The sequence below is a fragment of the Carcharodon carcharias genome, chromosome 20, assembly GCF_017639515.1.
Source record: "Carcharodon carcharias isolate sCarCar2 chromosome 20, sCarCar2.pri, whole genome shotgun sequence".
NCBI classification, from domain to species: domain Eukaryota; kingdom Metazoa; phylum Chordata; class Chondrichthyes; order Lamniformes; family Lamnidae; genus Carcharodon; species Carcharodon carcharias.
Window position 1 is genome coordinate 77747213 of NC_054486.1, and position 21020 is coordinate 77768232.

General features: G+C 37.2%; 2 protein-coding genes across 12 annotated transcripts in view; one reads left to right on the forward strand and one right to left on the reverse strand.

Annotated features, from left to right (window-relative positions):
* The window catches only part of pole2 (polymerase (DNA directed), epsilon 2), a 139093-nt gene that overhangs the window by 21504 nt on the left and 96569 nt on the right, over positions 1 to 21020 (forward strand). The window contains exon 1 of one of the 3 annotated variants that reach the window (XM_041214111.1): positions 4970 to 5004. The exons of the other annotated variants lie outside the window; for them this stretch is intronic. Coding sequence (XP_041070045.1) covers positions 4985 to 5004 — 20 coding nt within the window. The 5' untranslated portion in view covers positions 4970 to 4984. Of the gene's footprint in view, positions 1 to 4969; positions 5005 to 21020 lie in introns of those variants that run through there. 3 annotated transcript variants of the gene reach the window in all.
* The window catches only part of LOC121292279 (kelch domain-containing protein 1), a 63382-nt gene that overhangs the window by 8196 nt on the left and 34166 nt on the right, over positions 1 to 21020 (reverse strand). For 7 of the 9 annotated variants that reach the window (XR_005946254.1, XM_041214114.1, XM_041214115.1 and 4 more), the window contains 4 exons: positions 17424 to 17482; positions 15636 to 15748; positions 12337 to 12409; positions 2366 to 2450 (listed from right to left, as the gene is read on the reverse strand). Coding sequence is in view for 8 of the 9 variants with exons in the window: in XM_041214114.1 (XP_041070048.1) it covers positions 2366 to 2450; positions 12337 to 12409; positions 15636 to 15748; positions 17424 to 17482 (330 nt within the window). In the remaining variant the exon portion in view is untranslated. Of the gene's footprint in view, positions 1 to 2365; positions 2451 to 6434; positions 6884 to 12336; positions 12410 to 15635; positions 15749 to 17423; positions 17483 to 21020 lie in introns of those variants that run through there. The other 2 variants (XM_041214121.1, XM_041214117.1) reach the window with 2 other exon arrangements.

Sequence of the window (21020 nt, forward strand, 5' to 3'; positions counted from 1 at the left end):
CTGCAAGAGGAATCGAGTACAGGAGCAAGGATCACTTACTGCAGCTGTATAGGGCCGTGAGACCACACCTGGAGTAGTGTGCGCAGTTTTGGTCTCCTTACCAAAGGAAAGATATAATTGCCATAGAGGGAGTGCAGCAGAGGTACACCAGGCTGATTCCTGGGATGGCAGGGTGTATGTCATATGAGGAGAGATTAGGTTGACTAAGCCTGTATTCACTGGAGTTTAGAAGAATGAGAGGGGACCTTATTGAGAGGTATAAAATTCTGACAGGGCTGGACAGACTGGATGGCAGGGATGGTTTCCAATGGCTGGGGGGTGGGTGGGTCTAGAACAAGGGGTCACAATCTCAGGGTACAGGATAGACCATCTAGAACTGAGATGCAGAGAAATTTCTTCACTCAGGGGGTGATGAACCTGTGGAATTCTCTACCACAGAAGGCTGTGGAGGCCAAATCACTGAAGATGTTTAAGAAGGAAATAGATTTCTAGACTCTAAAAGAGTCAAGGGATTTGGAGAGAGAGGAGTATAGCATTGAGATAGAGGATCAGCCATGATCATATTGAATGGCAGAGGAAGGGCTTGATGGGCCCAATGGCCTACTTCTGGCCCTATTTTCTATGTTTCTAAATCAGAGTCAATGAGTTACTTTTTCAGAGTGCAATCAAGCTGCCAATGCTACTGATGAGATAGCTTAGCCAAGCTGTGTTTGATGCTTGAAAAATTGTTTTAAAAGATGTTACTGTTGCATCAGTTTCCAGACTTTCACAAGCCAAATTACAGTAAATAAAAATTACTACCTTCAGATTGGATAACATCATCCGAAGGGCAGAGGAAACAGGAAAATGAAGTGTTTAAACAAATAAAAGAAAACTGTTACCAATTTCAGTCTGCCTTGGATATTCTCTCAGATGTTAGGAAGGAAACAGTTAAACAAGTTCAACTGCTAATTATTAGGTTAACTAAGTTTCCATTTTTGTTGTATAAAAGGGATAACAGCTTAGACTAACAGAGAGTTGTCTGTGGAGAGTTTTATGACAAGAAATAAAACTCTGTCTGAAGGAGTCTGTCTTGGCTTCGGTCTTCATTTCTAAACAACTACTGGAACTTAAATCAGGTAGTGTGTGTGGCCACTTCCATGAGTGAGCTGAGTGTTCTGCGTTCAGTGTGTACCTTCCTGTCCAATAACTAAATATTTAATTGTGTAACCCAGGAGTGTAACAATAGGATACTGATGTAATGAAAACTGAAATACTGAGCACATTCCCAATCATTCTGAAGGTAAATGGAAACACAGAGGCAAGGCCAGCTAGTATATTTTACAAACAAGTCAATGTACAAATTAACATGTTATCAAATATTACAATTCAACTTTTACACAATCCTCTCAAAAAAGATAACATGCCAAACCTTCACTAACAGGCTAATTTACTTTTCCTGATTTGCCTTCTGGTTCCTGACCAGCTCTGGGACTTGAAATGAGCAAGTTTCCCTCACTGGGCCCAGTTTTCTCTGCTGCTCTAGCTGGCTGTTCACTCTAATGTCATTGCCTTTTTTACCCACATATTTTCACAGGAGGTGGAAGAGCTGTCCCTCTGACATCCTCCATGTTCAATGATTTGACAGTGGATCTGTCAATAAAACCTTTCCTCCTACCTTGGGGCGCTGACCTCAAGCAACAACCACTTCCTACTTAAAATGAATAGCAGGGAACGTTGCTTAATGAGCGTGGGATGAGATATTTTACTCAATATTTCCATATGAGGTAGACTATGACTTGTAACATTCCACAAACTATCATCTAGCTTTTATACCCATCTTCAAAGCTTGCATTTTTAAAAGCAATGTGCAATGGCAGTTTCCTTAAACCCTTCAATGGTTAAGAAGTTCGAGCTTTTCCTCTCTTAAGTTTCACCTTTTAATCTATGATGGATACATCCTTAGGAAGTGATTTTAAAATTAAAAAGTGGAAATACACAAGTAGGTAAGTCAGCATTCTTCAGCAGAAAGGTAACAGATTCAAAACATCATAAACTGTCATTTCACTACATGCACTGAATGATGTACATGTATTTCCAAAACACTTTTTTTAAATTTCAATTTCCAGCATTTCTAATTTTTCATTTATATTTTACTCAAGTAGTTTGTTGAGTGTGGTTCTAATAATTATCAATATTGAAGAACATCCAGAATTTAAAAAAAAAACCAGATAGGGTTCAAGTCATCTCAGAGGCTGTAGCAGAACTGGAACTATATTTTACTAACCTAACGCATATCTTTTCTCCCATTCAGTTTTACCTGTATTATATTGAAACCAAAGAATTAAACAAAAAATCAACCAATCAGTCATTTCAAAATACTTACAGAATCATAAGAAAGTAAGTCATCCTTGCTCCCACCAAACACCATCACTTCATACTCCTTTCCCAGGCAGGCTGTATGCCACAACCTGCAGATTTTTTCAACATTAAATATATTAGTGTACAATAGTTATGCCTCAGTTTTTTCACTTCATTCATTGATGCTTCAAGTTAACAATGATGTATAATTTGTTTAGCTGCCTGTAAATTATTTTTGACATTTTAGGCATTTTTTTTTTAAGATGGGGGTTGGCAGTGGTGGTGAATATTTCCCCATTTCAACCATTAAATAATGAATTAAATTTCCAAAATATAATCAAATACTGCTTATATGCATTACATATTTTCTCAGGTAAGTATTAAGCCTCCCCCTTTCACTTTCCCCAAGAATTTTATGCATTCTCCAAACATTCAAACTGCACCTTACAGGCATCCCATAAAAAAACTTGAAAAATTTGTACACCAAGCCACAATATCCATTTCTCACAGTTGTTGTATTCAGTGTTAAAATCTGACAAACCATTACTATTTTTATGTTGAATTTTGTCAGGGAAATTCAATCTTCTGAAGAATTAGTATAAGTAAACAGGGAGTTACTCACCTATAGTAGTTAGTTTTAAAAAGGAAGTTAATTGCCACATACCATAGCTATATGCCACATATAGTCAGAGTTGTTTGCTCCCTGAAGGATTTTTAGCCTGATCATAAATGAATATTCCCTCTCATGGTCTATAAGGGAATTTAATGACTGTCCTCAGTTCTTTCAACCAAACATGATGGAATTTAGCATGCGGGCCGAATGTGGAATACTGAGGGAGTAAGTTTATTATGCTGAAGAGAAAAGTCACCAAATGGAGTATCTAATCGGAATTGTGCTATTTAGTAATCATAGCAGGTGTATCTTGCAAAAGGAGAGGTGGTGGCATTCTGGTATTGTCACTGGACTGGTAATCCAGTGACCCAAGGTAATGGTCTGGGGACCGGGGTTCGAATTCCACCACAGCAGATGGTGGAATTTGAATTCAATAAAAATCTGGATGACCATGAAATCATTGCCGATCTTTGTAAAAACCCATCTGGTTCACTAATATCCTTTAGGGATAGGGAAGGAAATCTGTCATTCTTACCTGGTCTGGTCTACATGTGACTCCAGACCCACAGCAATGTGGTTGACTCTCAAATGCCCTCTGAATAAGGGCAATTAGGATGGGCAATAAATGCTGGCCCAGCCAGCGATACCCACATCCCATGAACGAATAAAAAAAATAACAATATGCAGTCAACATTCAGTGAAAGTTAACTGCCCAACAAGGAGAATCCAGAATATCTGTTGCTTCCAATGATCAGGTCTGGTTAACGTTTCCTCAAACATGAATGGAGAAAAAATATAGGAGATCAAACTGTTGAAGGTGATCCTTAGCTTCTAAAGCTGTTTGTCAAGTAAGTTAAGGACTTCCTTCATGACACATCCATGTCCGAATACCCTCAGCCCTCAAAAATTGAATCCTCCTCTTCATTCATTTCAAAAGGAAGAACAAAAGCCTTCAAGAAAAGAAGCTTGTGAGCCACCGAACAACATAGGAAAAAGTATGGAAGTAGGTCCTCAACTCCTAGTTGCAGCAGTATTCACGAGAGCCAGGATGGTACAGCAAGCAAACAGCACCTTACATTTGGTGTGCAAATTCCATTACTCCCTAGGGGCATTTGCAGAAAGAGGAGTACGCTGCTGCATATTTCAGGTCTGTCCTTCTAGGCAACAATCTTGTAAGCCACAGATAGCATGACAGGCCTCATAATTCCCAACAATTTAAGACTATTTTTGCTGGACTTATTCAAGGAGAAAACTAATTTCTGCAATATGCAGACTAGCACAACAGTTGCTGCAAGCTACCAAACTGATACATTCCCCATTATGACAAAGCAGAATTCTTCCCATAACATATCTGTCAGTCAATGAAAAATCTGTGGGACATACACAGTCCGAGAAGGAAATACCAGAGTCTGGAACACATTCTTAGAAGCCCACGTAACCAGGCACCTCTGATCCAGACCATCCCTCAAGAAACTTCAAGGAAGGCTGCAAATTAACAACCCTGCATCCAACCTAATACTCCAAAAGATACAAAGTACACCATCATGCAAGCAATTCCCTTGACACCCTTCAAGTCAAATCTGAAAGGCTTAATTTTTTAATTAATTAAAAATTAATTAGCCTGACATCAACCATTGTTCCAACATGTGTGCATGCATCAGCCACCCATTGTACAAACTAGCGACTTCATAAAAGAAATAAAGACAAAAAATGCTGGAAAATAATCAGCAGGTCTGGCAGCATCTGTGGAGAGAGAAACAGAGTTAATGTTTCGAGTCCGTATGACTCTTCTTCAGAGGTTCTTCATAATTCTAGCATCCGCAGTATTTTGTTTTTGACTTTATAAAAGATACCAATACACTCTTACTTCATAAGAAAAACCTCAAAATGCTATAGCATTGAATAGGCTAACCAGCAATGAAGTAAAACCACAAAGGAAAGGGTGAAAAACTTTTACCCTGCACTCTGGACACCTACTTCAAGAGAGAAGAACCAATACTTGGAATCCAGAACGAGTCCTTAAGTACAGCAATGGGATGGAAAGATGAAAGGTAGGATAAGAGATCTGGTGCTCAGAAGAACACGCAGACAAAAGTAAAAGCCTTAATTAATATTCCTAATTTAAAAGTCTAATTGCACATTAGATCTTCCACTGGATTAATCACAGAATGTATTTGGTGGAAGTATTTTGCTCAAGAAATTGCATAAGTGATTCAGTGGAAGAAGGTCCACACACAGCTCCTGGTTACATAGCACAATTCCCAAGACATGGATCAAATTATTTTCTTTTAAAAAAAAACTAAGTTGCAAGGCTAAGGGAAGGCCTGAACTGATGAGTGGGTAAATACTAAATAATATTTTTCTCCACAAGTTAGCCATCAATTGGGATTTTCTGGTTTGATTAACAAAACTTCCTATTAATTAGGTCTGGAAGTACCAGTATGATTTTTCACTGTTCAACTGTTTTGAAAGTGGCATCTGTTCTTGAATTGTTTGTTTGCCATATTGACTTGTACTTTGAGTGCATTCAAACAGATTGTAGAAAAGAGAAGCAACCAGGTTGCAAAAGGCTAGAAATGCATGCCTAAATGGATTTGTTTTGAACTGATATTCATTTTTTTTTGAGTTTTCAAGCCATGCTTGTTCAAGGCATGACAGTGTAACCTGCTTGATGTGAGTGTTTCTGGGAACTCAGTGTTCAGTAGAGTCACGGGTTTAAGCGGTGTCTCCAAGTTCAATTTCTTGAGTGCAACAATTCTGAGCTTCAACTACAAGTGGTGCCACTCTGCATTATACAGGAGAAATGTTTCCTATAGTGTCTGTTGAAGATAATAGATAGCTAGAAATGGTGGCCATCCATTGGCAGGAAGAGGACTCTGGTATTGGCAGTTCAGGAAACTTTCAGGCGATTCTGAAATTGTCTTAAATGTATATATAAAGGATAATTGAAATTCTGATGAGAACAATGGCTCAGGGAAAGCAGTCAAGACCAACACCACATCAACACAGTGTTGGAAAAAGGCAACGGTAACACAAGAGGCTCCCATGAAAAAAAGTGAGGGAGAAAACTTTTCTGTAGCAGTGATTTGGGATCCCAAATGTTCTGTTGCCTCCCAGATGCCAATGTAAGGACATAAGAAAGTGGGTGGAGAAGATTCTTGAAAGGAGGACGACCACCCTGAAATCATGGTTCATAATGAATCCAAATGACAAAGGGCAGGATGGCAGTTTTGCAAAGGGAGTTTGAGGAATTCAAAGTTATTTTAAAAAGAACTACTATATGCTAGGTCAGCTAAGGAAAACAAATTTGAAAGGTAATATATGGATAGACAGATGATACTCAGATCCTGTTGTCTGGTAGACAAGGAAAAACCATGGTCAACCAAAGAGGTTTGAATTTTTTTCCAGCTCTTTTGATTGGTTGCTTTTGTTCATTGTTGTTGATTTAGTAAATGGAAACACAGACTTTAGAGAAAAAAGTTTGAGAGCTGTTTTTATAAAGTGAATAGGGGAGTGGGCTAATCTGTATTTATGGCATATCAAAAATGTTCCTCTGCAGCAAGATATTTTTCAACATCCAATAGACATATCAAATGCGATATTTTTAATTACATAGTTTCTGTATTTGCCCATCTAGCCATGCTCACCATTAGAATGTACAAGACCTGACTGTCGTATTACAACATATTAATCTTTGTCCTACACTGGAAGCCTTGGGATGAGAAAAATTAATTAGAGCCTGAATTGTTTCTCCCAATTCACCACATGCAAAATAAATTTCAGAGAGAAGCTTCCTGCAGAGCACCAACAGAAGCATTAACTGAAATGATTTATGATGATTCAATGATAAGCAGCCTACTGACCTGTCAAGTTCCCACTGACCTGGATAAGGACATCAAAAACTCCAGTAGGATGATACTGTAATGCTCACTTTGAATATGTGTAGGTAAATCAGTCCATAAGATTGAAATTAAGATGAGCTTATTTACAACACAGAATAAACACCTTTCCTTAGCAGGCATCAAACTTTTCAAATTCTAATAGGTACAGCTCATGTGCTCCAACTGGCCTCAGCACTTGACTAGGGAGGGGAAACAATTAATCAGCATGGGTTTTCACTTTTGGTCACCATCTGTTGATTCTTGCTGGAAAGTGAGAGAGAGATTTGGTCGAGGGCATGATCTAGCTTGCTTAAGACAACCCTGAGTGTCTAGGCTCACATGGTTACAAGAATGAAATAGGACAGCTGACAACTTCAGGAGAAGAAAACATTAGGGAGGAAAAGAATAAAGTACAATATGGAACTGTAATTTCCTTCTATTTTGAGTGGAAAAATTAGCCTCTAATATATAGCTTCTGAGGGGAGTTATCAGAAAATCTGAAGCCATATGGTTCAAAATCTTAACATTAGATCTCACTTGTTAATTTCAGAAAAAGAGATCAAAACATTCAGTACAGTCATGTAAAAGTATGGTTTGATCTGCTCATTAAACTGATAAAGCTATATTTTGTTCACTTCTTTGCCAAACAGATGTACAGCTAAAAAACGTCTATTTGAACATACTAATTTTATTCATTGTTCACTCAGATACATTGGGCTATGACTGCTCCCCATGGGGATCTGTCCGGATGGGACAGAGGATAGCCCAAGGAACCTGAGGGGGGAAAAAAAAGTCCCATCAAGATGTGAGATCATAAAAGCTACTTCATTGTACTATTCCATCCACTAACGTATATATGGAAGACAACTGTTGATTCTGGTGCCCACTAAATGGCCATGGCCTCCAAATAATAGTGTGTTAAGGACTGGTACATTACACCCAACAGAGCAATAGCACTCCAGATATTAACACCAAATATCAGCTAGCAGACTACACAATATTGTGAGCACTGGTGGAAAGTCCCAGTGGGTGATTTCTATCAACTCCATGAGAAGTAGATACAGATGCTTCTCAGAAAAAGCAACTTTATGGCAACATTTAGACATGATGCCATCATGACAAGGAAACTCAAAAATGCTTGGAGGGGGGAGTGGGTTGTGATCTTGTCCTTGTCTAACTTCTGCTGTTTTTACATGGATTTAATGCCATTTATTCAAGCTTGGATGACTTTACTGAGCTGATAAAGGTTTTGGTTCCTTGACATTGCTCAGAACTTTAATTACATAAGGTAATGTAAAATATTAATTAAAAAATCAAAGAAACAACAAGTTGGGCCATAACAAACAGACTTTTCTAACATTCTAAATTTCAAACCTGATCCATAATAAATGCCACCATATAGAAATAGATATTTACAAGGACAAGGATAAATGGTTAGGCCAACAAAACTATACAATGCTTCTTTCATAGGAAAGCAACAGAAGCTTAAAATGACATGGCTGTCTGGAGAGCGCAACACTCTTATAAATGTGGAAAGGAAAGTTATGCTGATTTGGTTTAAAAGTCCTTAAAAGGATCATGCATCTCCATGAGTTTTTCCCATCTACCCGCACTTAATTCATGAAGTATAAACAAATGATGTAGTTCAATTAATCAGGCCTTTTTTTCCACTTGTGAAATAAAAGAGAACAAAATCCAAGTCGATCTGAATCATCTAGCAGGATTGTCCAACTTTTAAACATTCTAAAGCTGAAGTCAGCATACAGAAGATATTTTCTATAATTACAGATTTTGACATTAAAATTTGAACATATTACTGCCAGAACAGTAGAATTGTTTTGAGGCACATTTTTGATATTTACATAAACTTTTAAATGAAGGGCTCTAAAAAGGGCAAAATATACTTATGACATTCCTTTCTTATTACAAACTAAATCTAGTATATTAAACTTTCTATATGCAACATTGGATGTAGTGCAACCCTGTGCAATTCATTTTTCTGATAATCCAGCAATGGAAAGTAATCTAAGCAATATAACCAAGTAATATAATCTGAAATCATGCATTGCACTCTTAACTGATCTGCTACAACAATCACCCTACTTTAACTACACATTTTACTATTATAATTTTCCCACCTTGTAATGAGCTACGAAGCAGTCTACATTTCCTTGCCCTGCACTCTGCATCTGCCTTTGCTTTCCTCACCTCATCAAAACCTTTGTCTCATGACTTGCTGTTGGTAAACTCCTGCCTGGTCTGCTTCACCGTAGAACATGGAGTAGACTTTCCTGACTCGAGCTTGTTGAAATCCTAGCTTGCAACCTGATGCTTTTTTTTTGTACAGACTGTAACAGTGCTCTATTACGCTTGGTAGCTGCTAATCTAAAACGGTGCAAAATGTCACTGCTGTACCTAGTATAAATTCTATTACAGAATGTTTCAATTATTTATTCATATAATATAATACGGGAGCTTTTAATAAAAGCCAAACCACAATATAAAAATACTCAACAGTACAGCACATACAGAAACTTTAAAGTTAAACATGCTAGGGCTGCATTTACAACAGTAATTATTAAAACTTGCAATGTAAACAACACCCCATATCAACATTAATAAAGATATAGAAATCAAACTACAGAAATATGTACAGTTCATCAAGTACTGCTCTAATTTAAGCGCCCAATCTGCAAACATTTAATTAATGCAATTTTTCAGGGCAAGATTAAGTTTGATTTTTAAATACTTGCAAATTAGTTTGAAATATGCATTTTGTACCAGTGATAAGCATTTGGATGTTTTTGGCATGATATTAATTCACTGTACCATTTAGCCATGAATAAATTCCTCAATGAAAAATGGGAGAATGCTTTTGTTAAAAAATACTCAATTAACTGCTGAAGAAATGGTATTCTCAGAAACTGCACATTTCAAAAGATACTTGTTCACATAATTTTACTAGTGGATTATTATACATCAAACAGTCATTCTCCCATTAATAGCCATTTCAGGCCATAATTCAATAATAGAACACAAGACAAAGTTTTTGCCAAAATTAGGAAGTTTGAAAAAATTCAGTTTCAAATTCGTGCCCTGCTCATTAATTAATTTATCTAAATTTTAATTGTTTACAATATATTAATACATTATTACAATATATTAATACATTATCATCTACAGTAACTTTGGTCCCTTCAATGTTTCTGGTAATATACTGAAAATCTCCTAAACAATTTTTGCTGCTCCTAACTCAAAGATGAGGTAGATTTGTAACTGGTAACTAAGTTGATTGCATTTTTAGCTCTCTGAAGAATATCTTTTAATCTAATAAAGCAATGGAAAACCTCACGATGTGAAATTCCATTTAATATTGTCATGTACCAAACTTTTAACATAAATGTTTCACTAGATACATGACCAACTACAAAACTATATCATCTTCTTCAGTACTAAAAGCAGCTCATGCTGTGTAATCTAAATCTTCACTTTTTGAATGTGGTTGGCAGATGGGAGGGAAATGTATAAGCAGTACTGGGAGAAATACTACATTTCTTTTGTTCCATAGAGTTGAAGGCCAAATAGCATAAATCTCTCACATTCAATAAAAAAATCCAGAAATAAATTTCTAAATTAATGCAAATAGTTAGTACTTAAATATACATCTGCAAATGCATAGTGCCATACAATGATGGTTCTTTGCATATTGATTTTCTACACAAAACAAGCAGATGCTGTTTTAACATTTAGGGATTATGATGTAATGCTAGGTTCTATGTATGAAGAGGAGATTTGGACCATTTCAAGTTCCCCTACTTTAGAAATTTCCACTGTGAGAAATATGCTTCAATTTATTCACCATCTGATTAAGTGTTTTAAAATTAGAGACAACAGATTAGTGGGTTAATAAATGGATAAAGCAAAAAAAAAAATCTAGTCAAAATAAAATGTAAATTTTGTGGATATTCCTCTATTCATTCCTCAGGTTCTGTCAAGCTTGGATCATGCACAGCCTGTAGCTGAGGGGGAAAATCAAGCAACTTGTTTAAGGCTTAACCAATGCTCCCATGAGAAATTTGATAGGCATGCAAGAGTAGCTCAGTAACAACTCTCCTTCAGATCTTTTTTCTTTTATGGGAAGTATCTATCTGCTCATTATTTCTTCACCCAAGCATGGTGAGCTTGTGTGAGAGAGAAAGACAAAAGAAAATGTAACCTGCATCCAGATACCCTAATGTAGTGCTACAGCATGGAATTTGATAAACACTGCTAGTGAATTGATTGAAATAATGATTAACGGATTAGTCCCAAATGAAAATAAATCTTTGAATTATTGAAGGTGAAATTAAATCAGAATTAATTAAAATGGAAAAAGATTGGAAGCTAAAGGTTTTTAATAGATTTAAAATGAATAGAATATGCTCATCTTACTGTGCTGTAGTCTTATTTTATTTAAAAGAATAACTGACATTAATCTAGCACTCAAAAGGGGCACTGATCATCTCCCCTCGTCCTTTTGACCATCTAAAAATTTAGAAAACCACAGATTCATATTAATCCAGTGTTTTTTTAAGTTCTAGGAAAGATATTTTCTCTGATCCATTTCTATAGTCAATGCAACTATCATTTGATATGGTTTCAAACAATAAGTCTTTGTTGCTGCTTTTCCTCAACTAATTCAAGAGGCACACGAGCAGCAATTTTAACTTGGTCGAGTAATGGTATTTGCTTCTCCCTACTTCATTTTGTATCCCTTCATTTTTTTTTGTAAAATTGCAGCTTAATTTACTGGTATTAATGAAATAGGACTCCAAACTAAAGGTTAAACACATTACTTGGGAGTGGCGTGCACTTGGTTTTCTTGCACCACCTATCATACCAGCTAGAAACTGACTTTCTCCTCTATCTCTGGTAACATTGCATAAAATTGACTTTTGTAATTGTGGGTGAATAGCTGGAGGCAAAAGTCTTCCAATTTTCCCTCCTTCCCTTTGGGGAAGCACCAAGTCTTTTTTCACCAAATCCCATCATGGCTCAGAAGAGATTGGGAACTTGTCTTGCAAGTAATTGCAGATGCAAGCTAAACTGTATAGCACCAAGCATTGGTCCTCTACTTAAGATTTGTTGTTTAATATCATCAGTATCTCTACACTTTTATTTTTTCCCAAATTAGATTATTTTTAAATTAAGAATTATAATAATTTAACTGCTAATGAGTTTGTACTTCAAATGAACTATTTAGAATTGGTCAGTGCACCTTCAGTGTTAGAAATTCTACATAGATTCAATGATATAAAACAATATTGCCTACTTGTTACGACATACATAAATTGACATAAATGTTACCTTCATAGTCTTCTTGTACCTGTCCACTGCCTAAATATTGAAATATGGCTAAATCTGAGAAAATTCTATTAAATAATAAAAATTACTGAATATTGTTTACATGCACTGTAAACAGTGTTGCATTCTTCAGCAGAAACTCTTACTGCCTTTTTTTACCTTGGTCTATTCTTAGGACAGTGTTCCAATTGCCTCCATTCAGCAGCTCCAACATTGTATATCCATGCATCACCTGGAAGAGATCAAGGGACAATATTGCTGACTTAAAATTTAATTATCAATAAAATTGAGTTCATCACTGCCATTAAAAATTTGCAACAGTAAGTGGAATAAAAATGGACTGGTTATTGATTAACTGAGAATTAGATTTCATACACCATTTATGAAACGAGAAATGTACTAAGAAAAATCAGGTTTGAGACAGAATCATGTGGTTATAGGATACACATAGGAAGAGCATCCTATATGAATGGTGCAAGAACAATTTACAAGCATGATATCAGAACTGCAAGGTTATATCCTTCAGAAAAGGATAAACAGGTTGGGTTTCCTTTTTCTTAAAAGAAAAGGTAGAAAAGGATATGAGGCAGAAGGGAATAGAGGGTTATACTAATAAGAGTTAGATGAAGAAGGATGGGAGGAGGCTTGAGTGGCATGCACGCATGTTGCATGGACTGGGTGGGTTGAATAGCCTGTTACTATACTATATATCCACATAATTCTAATATCCAAAAATCCACTATTTTAAAGCTTAAGTTAAACATCTTTTATAGTAAATTCTCTACCCATTAACACTTAACAGTAAAAAGAACAGGATTATTGAAAGGCTGAAAACAAGGTGCAGTATTTACAAAATATACATCAGCAACATGATGTTAAGTACACAATACATCTCATACCTAATAACCTATTAAACCATTCTTTCTTGGAAGAGTCAGAACAGAAGTACAGAACAAGGAAATAACTCTTGCCATCTAAAGTCTACTCTCTCCACTGATAAAATGGACCCTACCAAGCCCACATAATTATAAAGAAGGCAACTAGTTTCTCAGTAAAACTCTAGAAAGTTTTTGGCTGGCTTATGGATAACTGAACAAGCCTAAACATCAGATCCATTTTAAAACCTACACTATTAAACACTGACCAGCTACATTCTACAGATCCCATGGTTCCAGAGCTGGATCCACTATGCCCCATACATTGTTTATCAAATGCTCATATACTCATAAAATCTTCAACCTCATTCATACAGATAATTCTGTAGTAGCTTAACAATATGGCAATAAATGGTCTCAGGTGAGGAAGATTTTTTCTCATCTTTAAACTAATTTGAATTTCTAAATTTCATTCTTGTATCATAGAAATTTGAGGAACATGAAGAAGGTATCTAGCCCAATGCTTCCTGGACATTCTCTAGTTCTGTCATCATAACTCAAGTTTTGTAACATATTCACGTTTACGTTATCCATGCATCTTAATTCTTCCAAGATCTAACACCGTCAAACAGAAAGTATCTAAATCTGTAGAGTCCGAGAATCTTGTTGACACTTTGTGAACGTTTTCCAGTACATCAACCTCTCTTAGAAGATAGCACTCCCAATATCATGTGCTAGAAAACATAGCCATTTCAATAAATTATCTTGTGCTTTTATGCTAGTTATTTCCCTTGGGATTAGCATCACAGACTACTGCTGTGAGCAGGTACACTATGCAACCAGATTCTGTCTTTATCTGCCCAGTATCTAAATAAATGTGGCAAGCCTGGGATTTGAAGATGAATGTTGAAGCTGAATCCTTATGCTGTATTTCAATTTATTGAATATATTACATGGCAGCATACGACTTTCTCAAACTGGGAAATAAACTCTATGAAACATCTGCTAACAGTCTACTGAACGATATTAATTAGATAATCAGATAAATGTGAGGTAGTATATTTTAGTAGGAGGAGTAGGGAGGTCACTTATTACTTGGAAGGTGCAAGCCTAGGTAGGGTAGGACAACAAAGGGATCCCGGAGTACAAATACTTCAATACTAAAAGTCATATCATAGGAATGCTATATTAAAAAAAGCCCAAGCACTAGGTTTTATTTCTAGGGAGTTAGAGTTGCAAAGTAGGGAAGTTATGCCAAACCTTACTGAACCTTGGTTAACCACATATGGAAATACTGCGTGCAGATCTGGACGCCACATTATATAAAGGATATAGGAGCACTGGAGAGGGTGCAGAAACGATTTACAAAGATGATACTACAAATGTATGTGTATGAATATCAGCGTCTTTTCTCATGAATAAAGAAAGCTGAGAGGGGTGACCTAAAAAAAGGTATGTTAAATTATGAAAGGTTCGATGAAGTGAATATGGAGAGAATGCTTCCTCTTGTGGGGAAAAGCATAACTAGAAACCATCAATATAAGATTGTCACCAAGAAATCCAATAGGGAATTCAGAAGAAACTTTTTCACCAAAGTAGTGATAAGAATGTGAGACTTACTATCAGCACAGAGGGTGGCTGAAGCGTAAATATAGATGCATTTAAGGGGAAATGAGATAAGCAGAAAGAGAAAGGAATAGATGGTTACAATGGTAGATTTAGATGAGAAAAGATGGTAGGAGGATTGAGTGGAGCATAAACGCTGGCATGGACTGGTTGGGCCAAACAGCCTGCTTCTGTGCCGTATTTCCCATGCAATTATAAGCTTTATTATGCATCTAGGAATACCAATAAAAAATACACTTTTTTTGCATTGAAGTTAACTTAATTAAACTAATGTAACTAAAGTTACACTAAAGTTAATCCCTGAAAGTGGCTCTCTTATGTTTCTTGTTGCAGCTTACGAACAGCCTTTCTGATCTACTTCCATGTCATAAGCTTCAAAATACCCAGAGGTCTCCAGGAATGTTGCAGTCCTTGAGGTTTTTGCACAATAAAAATAGAAAATGCTGGAAATACTCAGCAGCTCTGACAGCATCTGTGGAAAGAGAAACAGAGTTAACATTTCGAGTCCGTATGACTCTTCTTCAGAGCAGGTTTTTGCACAATATGTTTTCCACAGTAGCAATGTCTCCCTCCAAACTCCATGATGTGTCCGCATGCCTACAGAAAACCAGGACCATCTAGTCTGCTGGGAACAACTGGGGGTTGATGGGGGACTCCAAAGTTAGGGTCAGGGAGGGCAAGAGTGATAGGGGAATGGGATTCGAGTAAAGAGATAAGAGACTAGGAATGGGGGTCAGGAAAGAGAGGAGGTAGGGGCCAAGGAAATGGGGGTTCTGGAAAGAGGGAGAAGGCTATAGGGGGATATGGGGCTTGGCTGGGCTGACACTGCAGTGAAACTGTATCATAAGTCAGTATCTTAGAAGAGAAAAAGAAGAAATATCTAGCAACACGTTTCTAAGAAAAAGGCTGCAGTAGTATCTTTTATATAACAGAAAGAAAGGGTATATGCACACTTACTAAGAGGTTGACTTTCTGCACTTAGTCCTCCAAAAAGGAAAAGCTGATCATCTGTCACAGGAGTCAGAGTGTGCCATGAGCGACCCTGTGGACGTACTCCTTTAACAGTAATTCTAAGAAGAAAATATACAAGATAGGAAAAATGCAATTTTGCATCCAAGTGCTCCCTATTCAAAAAACCATAGCATAGACTTGTTGGAACAAATTAAGTGCATGCTTAATACTTTGTTGAAGTATTTACTTCTCCTCAGTTTGGCATGACCCCTAATCAGATAAGAAATTTTGACAATCCTCGTGTCTCTACCCTAAATATTTATATAAATGGAAATGAGGCTCCCACCACTATCAATCTGAGAAACATCCATTTACACTTACATGTTTTTTGTCTCCAGCCAACTCTTTACCCACATGGTTGCATTTCCTTTAATACTATGTGCCTTAATATGTCTCTTACATGGCATCTTTTCAAACACTTCTGAAAATCCACACACGTCCATATTATCCAAATACTCTGTCTTTCTTACAAATTTCAGTTAAGACATCAAGCATAACTTGCCCTATATATATCCATATTGACCATCATTCATTAGTTCATGCTTAAGTGTTTACTAATTCCATTCTGTACTATCAACGAGAGTCATAATTTTTGACTTTGGCAGCAGTCTGCTGGAAATGAAACTAGTTAAAAGATTAGCTAGTTTTTTTTAAAAAAAATTCTTTTTCAGCTGGTGCAGACACGGTGGGCTGAATGGCCTCTTTCTGTGCTGTAACTTTTTTATGGTTCTAATCCAAGATGAAGGTGCTGGATCAAAAATTAGTTAATTTCAGTGGGATGAAAGTGGACCTAACCCAGATTAACTGGTTGGAAAAAAATGTCAAATTGAGTTAGAGAGATCCTAAAATAAGAGATCAATAAGAGTCATTAAATTTTTAATAAGAGTAAAGGAGGTACATAAAAGATTGAGGTTCCTTGGATAAGCTTCCAATCACACAGCCTCACCATCACAAAGACTGCCTATTTCCACCTTTGTAACATCATCTGACTCCATCCCTACTCAGTTCGGTCATCTGCTCCTGGATCCCTCCGCCATGTTTTTGTTACCTCTAGACTTGACTACCTCAATATACTCCTGGGCAGCCAACACAGTCTACTCTCCATAAATTTGCAACCATCCAAAATCTGCTGCCTTTGTCCTAACTTGTACAAGTCCTGTTTACCCATCAAGCCTGTGCATGATGACCTTCATTAACTCGTGATTAAGCTATGCCTCAACTTAAAAATTCTCTATTTCTAATCTCTCCATTTCCCCACTCTTTCTAAGTTCCTCCAGCTCCACAGCCCTTCAAGATAGCTGTGCTCCTTGAGCATCCCCGATTTTAATGGCTCCACCACTGGCAAGGGCCAAAACCCTAAGCTCTCTAATTCCTACTCCGCCTCTTCCTACTTTAAGACACTCCTTATGTCTACCTCTATGACCAAGCTTTTGGCCATCTGCTCTAACATCACCTTATGTGGCTCGTTGTCAAATTTTGTTTTATAAGTCCCCCATGAAGCACCTTGGGAAGTTTTATTATGTTGAAAGTGCGAAGTAAATAGAAGTTGTTGTTTCCTGTGAACTAATGATGCTTCCAACCACAGGCTTCTAGATGAAAAGGATAATAATCAGATTTTTCAGATCAAAATTAAGCATCTACATGTCGCTAACAGAAACAAAATTGATCAAGGGAAAGAAGTTTACTGCTGCTTATACATAATCTATACATTATTTAGAAAACCAAACTACTTACTCGCCTGACCAAGTCCACGTATCTAAGTTCAAGCAGTGTAAATCATCAATTCTTGTTTCCTGAAAGTCAAGCAGAGTGTGTTAAACAAATATACTTTACGTGTCAACAGAAGTGCCTACCTTGTACATTGTTCCTCAGTTTTTCAAGAAACCACAATTTACCTATACAGCAATAATTAAGATACAAATAAGACAAAAAAGATACAGTTCAGTTCTTAATCATGATTCTCCTTTACAGGCACTCACTGAAATTATAGCTTTTAGAATGCTGAGGTGAATGTATTAATCTGCTGTGAACCCATTCTCTGGACTATGTTCTAAGGCAGGAGTGCAACATAAATATAATTGTATACACAATGCATAAGTGAACATCCCATAGCACTAGTCAATATGAGTCAGAGGTTTCATTTGAAAGGAATATTGTGCAATATAAAACAATTTGTCTGCTCTTAAGGCAATATGATATAATTGTTCTTTGAACAAAAATTGATGCTCAGCAAAGCTTCAGATCTAAGGCTGTTTGTAGGAAGGTCAACTAAGAATATTCTAGCTCCAGAATTATGTGTGGTACAGAGATTTGCATTTGATATTGTGTGACATGCAAAGTGTTGACATTTTTAAAAAAATGTAATACTCAATCTCCTGTAAAGTTACACATTGCGTGTAAAAGCCTGCAGTGTTTTTAAGACACCCTAAAAAATGGATAACAGAAATGCCTACTAGACATGGCAATTAAAACAACAATGGTATAAATTGGAGAAATTAAATGTGTTTTTTGATGATGGAAAAAAAGGGACGATGAGCTCACAGAAACCAACAAAAAACACATGCATCAGATCCCATGGACAATAAAATAATTCTGTGAACATGACATTGTGGCTAAGCAGGCACCAGTAAATTAACAAATTACTACAGCTGTGTGTACTATAAATCAATAATTTCATAGCGTTGCAACAACAATGATTTAAGACAGCAGTTGCTATACCAAGCAAATTCAGAAAAGTTAATGGAGCAGCATACACCAGTGATTAAATTAATGCAGAGTCAATCACAAGCAAGTTAAATGAAGAGCTGGATAGCAGTGAATTAATAAATATACAGACTAAAAAGCACACCCAACAAATCAAAGAACTTAGTGGAGCCACTAGTAGATTACTAGCAATTAATTAAGAGGATATTCCTGCTAAGTAAGTCATGAACGAAAAGATTGTGATCAATTTACAGGATTCTCCCTCTCTACACGAGCACCGAGTGTTACACTTTTATAACATGCAATTCCTGACATTTTGCTAGTGTTTTAGGGATTAAATTTTGCAATTCTGGTCATTTTGTTGTGAATGGCTTTGATTAATATTCTATGCATCTGGATTTTAGCATTTGGATGATGCCATAATATGGAGCTTTGGGGTGGGGGAAGGTGGCGAAATGGGAGAGGACTGGGATCTAGGAACACAGGGGGATATGTTGGGTTTGCAATCACTCTGACTCAGGGTTTCATGATCAAACAGCATTGGGAAGGCATCCAGGGCCTGATCTTTACACTGTACAAGTGGGGGGATTTTGAATGAGTTAAAATCTCAACCCCAGTATCTGTTAGAGATGGGGGGCAGAGGGTCACATTTAACATAAAAAAGGGATTTTTTGGAGCTAGTAGCAGAGGATACTTGCTTTTGGTAGAATTGGAAGGAGTTCTCAGGTATAACAGTACAGTAGAAAGACAGCTTACACTTAGTAGCATGCAGGGGTAAGATTTGGAGTTGGTTTACTATGCAATTGATGGAGGAAAGATCTTGGAATAGATATGGCAATACCATGGAAACATGGGAGGTTCTGAAGTAAAAGATGAAATCCCCAATGTCTATTCGGATGAGGAACGATGCCAGAATATGGAACACCGGGGTGGGTGTTTGATCTAGAAGCACCAGAGATCCGATTCCCATTATTTAGTACATTAGGGCAGAGATTCCAAGAACTGAATTCTCCCCCGGTCCAGGGGGTTGTGCGGGCGCGGGTGGGAGTGAGCTCCCCCCGATCAGGTTCGCATCGCCATTTTACATGATTTGGCCAATTAAGGCACTGAGTGGGGGGGGCGGGATTCCAAGTTGGGGCCTGCACTCTTTCGCACATGCGCGCTAAAGAGCGCAGGAATCTCCCTATGGCACCTCTATGCCTCAGGGAGATTTATTTAAGTTTTAAACATCAAAATAAAGAAGTTAAAAACTTTTAAAACATGTCTCCTCATGTGACAGTGTCCACATGAGATGGGACAAGTTAATGAATTTTTTTGAAAATTTTTATTGAATTTTTTAGCACTTCATGAAACCTCATCCCACCCATGGATGAGGTTTCATGAAAAATGCGAAGGCCGCCTGGGCTCGTCGCCTGCCTGCCAACCTTAAGGTTGGACGGGCAGATCATTTAATTGAGTTAATTAGGTTTTAAATGGCCTTAATAGGCCTTTGACAGGCCCCTGCACGCCCGCCAAACTGAAAACGTAAATGATGTGCGGTGACGTCGGGACGCCCGCCCAACGTCACTGCACATCACTTTACGCATCAGCAAGTGGGCCCTGCCCCCGCTCGCCAACCGGAGAATTCAGCCCCAACATTTAGCCCATTATTAACTACTGTGTCCTGACTGCATATTATCTATTACTAAGTCTTTGTTTTAGCCTGAACACAAGGGTCTGACCATGGTATTTATTACCTCTGGAGTGATCAAGAGAACGTGGTGGGGCTCACATGTGATTTCCAGTGCAATATGGTTGGTTAAAGGGTGATTGATAACTCCATACCATGAAATCCCATTGACTGCATTCATATGAGTTCAAGTTTTGTTTTACAGGATACTCAGTCTGGCTACAGAAACTGTCTAACTGCCATGAGCACAAGCTCATGGTGTTGGGAGTGGTGCTGACTGTAATATTCATACCACCCATCTTTATGGTTTATGTGCCAAACAAAAAATAATTTGTGTTGTATACATACTGCTAAGAACTGGGTTGCAATTAGCCAAACTACATAGAGGGCTTTTACAGATAGGGGAGAGGTCCATTCATACATTAAATGGACAGACTTAGACATAGCTCACAAAAGTGAAAGAATGGTATACTAACCTAATTCACTACTGAATATTTCCTCTGTTATACATCCAATGCCAAATATCAGGCAATCTACTCTCAAGGATCTAGCAATGCTGCTCTGCAAGCAGCCAGAAAGTATATAAATACCTTTCTTCCTCTTTACTTTTGAAGGGTGTAGCCTAGCGAAGTAAGAATAGCAAGATGTTGCACGGGCAGAGTTAAAGCCCACCTACTACAACTCCATGATGAAATATATTAGCACAGTAACATTTTTTCAGTAAAAAATGATCATTTCCTTGTACTGACATGGCTTTCAGACATTTAGTCAGATGCACGTAGAGGTACTGAATAATGTTCCTAAAATGAACTCTGACCATTCTTTCAATGACTTACTTATGCCTGTATAATTTAGTTTCATAAAATAACCTTCCAGTATACTGCCTACTGCGAGATAGCCTCAATAAAGACATCAATATTTGAGATTTTATTTTTCAATTAGAAAATAGATAAGCAACT